Source organism: Labrus mixtus, chromosome 11, assembly GCF_963584025.1.
Source record: "Labrus mixtus chromosome 11, fLabMix1.1, whole genome shotgun sequence".
NCBI lineage: Eukaryota > Metazoa > Chordata > Actinopteri > Labriformes > Labridae > Labrus > Labrus mixtus.
In genome coordinates, this window is record NC_083622.1 from 6,482,290 (window position 1) to 6,484,789 (window position 2,500).

General features: G+C 42.3%; 1 protein-coding gene across 10 annotated transcripts in view; it reads left to right on the plus strand.

Moving 5' to 3' along the window:
* Positions 1-2,500, plus strand: part of mef2d (myocyte enhancer factor 2d) — a 78,544-nt gene that overhangs the window by 37,913 nt on the left and 38,131 nt on the right. For all 10 annotated transcript variants that reach the window (XM_061049752.1, XM_061049753.1, XM_061049750.1 and 7 more), the window contains one exon: positions 337-540. In XM_061049752.1, the coding sequence (XP_060905735.1) occupies positions 337-540 (204 nt within the window). The remainder of the gene's footprint in view (positions 1-336; positions 541-2,500) is intronic.

Sequence of the window (2,500 nt, forward strand, 5' to 3'; positions counted from 1 at the left end):
CCCTTTATCACGAAGAAGAGAAATAGATAGATCATAAACTGAACACACACCGTCACCCGTTTGGGGGGACACGCCCCTGAAGACGAGTTGATCTTAAACACGTGGAAACTTTGAGATATTCCTCCTAACCAGAGTCAGAGTCTCTGATCACCTGTTGTAGGAATCTGTTTATAATGATGATTATTAACAAAGTACTAACATCCATCTTATCCCCCCTCCCTCACCCCTTCTCCTTCCCTCCCTCCCCCTTCCCTGTCTTCCTCCCTCCCTCTCCCCGTCTCTCATCCCCCCCTCCCTCCCTCCCTCTCTTCCTCCCCCCCTCTCTTCCTCCCCCAGGTGACATTCACTAAGAGGAAGTTCGGCCTGATGAAGAAGGCGTACGAGCTGAGCGTTCTGTGTGACTGTGAGATCGCCCTCATCATCTTCAACCACTCCAACAAACTGTTCCAGTACGCCAGCACCGACATGGACAAAGTCCTGCTCAAGTACACCGAGTACAACGAGCCGCACGAGAGCCGGACCAACGCCGACATCATCGAGGTAGAGCCTGGGAGGGAGGGGGAGGAGGGAGGGAGGAGGGAGGGAGGGGGAGGACGAGATGGTTAGGTATGATTCAGCGAGCGCTGCAGAGCAGCACTCAGGATTCTTCATGTGCAGCGTTGAGCTCTGACTTCTCTCCCTCTTCTTTCAGCACATTTCTCTGCAGGAGGTCACGAGACCCCGGTTCATGTTTATGGTCCTGATGAAAGATCGGGTTCAAGTCTTCCTGCAGCGTGAACACAGACTCTGACTATCCATCAAATCTGATTCTCATGATCTGAGTTTTCTACTGACTGACTGCACGTTGAGTTGATTCCTAACCCGTGTAACCGTATTATTTAGATTTAAATTAAAGGGACGGTCTGGTGTTTTAAACAGCCCCCGACCCCCCGACCCCTGACCCTGCAGGTTAGTCTCAGTATTACACGTTGGTGTGATCAAACTGCTGATTGGTTAAGAGGAGGAGACAGCAGAGTTTCTATGTTTGATGCTCTGCCTACCTGAGTGTCAGGAGAGCTGGACCTGAACGCCTCATGATGAGTCTCTCAGGCTGAAACATCGATCGGTTATTGGAAGGAGCCCAGAGGCTTGGCAGAGACTTTGATTCATCTGCTGAACCCTTGAGAGGCTCCTCCCACCTCTAACTTCAGCTTGAGGCTCTTCTCTGTGTTGTCTGTTTCTATCCACTAACACCTAAATCAATCAGCAGCTGGGGGGGTGGGGGGGGGGGGGGGGGGTGTATCTTTATTTGAACATTTAAAATAAATAAGTGTTTAATAAAAAAGCCTTAAAAACAGATAATTGAGTGAGAGTCTGCACGGGTCCCGAGAGTCCAGTTTAGATCTTCAGTCCCAGTTTAGTGTCTGATCTGGAACTGGATCTTTACAGAGACCAGGAACTAAATACAGATAGATATAAATACATAGATATAGATACATAGATATAGATATATAGATATAAATACATAGATATAGATATATAGATATATAGATATAAATACATAGATATAGATACATAGATATAAATACATAGATATAGATACATAGATATAAATACATAGATATAGATACAGATACATAGATATAAATATATAGATACATAGATATAGATATATAAATACATAGATATAGATACATAGATATAGATATATTGATACATAGATATAGATACATAGATATAGATATATTGATACATAGATATAGATACATAGATATAAATACATAGATATAGATATATAAATACATAGATATAGATACATAGATATAAATAAATAGATATAGATATATTGATACATAGATATAGATACATAGATATAAATACATAGATATAGATACAGATACATAGATATAAATACATAGATATAGATATATAGATATATAGATACATATATATATAGATATAAATACATAGATATAAATACATTTGTTAAGGCCTATCTGGTCCTTTCCACGTCTCTGGAGTGGATTTGATTGGAGACTTTGAGCAGAGTGGATCTGATTGGTTCTCATCAGTCAATTCATGTTCTCTTCAGGTTTCTTGAGGCTGTAGTGGATGTGTGTTTACATCCTGCTGTTTGTAACTTTTGCACTGATTTAAGTTGTGTTTCATGATGGACATGTTTTTTTAGGAAGTTTGTAATCGTGTGCATCAAACGAGCAGCGTTTGGTATCGTATGGTGTCGTAGCGTGCGTCCCTCTGCAGAGGGCTGAAGGGGCTGCTGCTGCATCCACTGAGATTTAAACCAATCAGGGCTGAGATCTCACGGAAAGTGTCCACCAAGCACTTTTGGCTTTTTGACTGAGGTAGCTGCCATGTTTTTCACCTCCACTCTTCTGTCTGTCACTTCCTCTCCTCATTCCTTCCGTTCTTCCTCTCCTCCTTCCTCCCCTTCTTCCTCTTTTTCCTCGTTCCTTTAACCTGATTTACTCTGTCACCACCGTCCCTCCTTTTTTTATCCCCT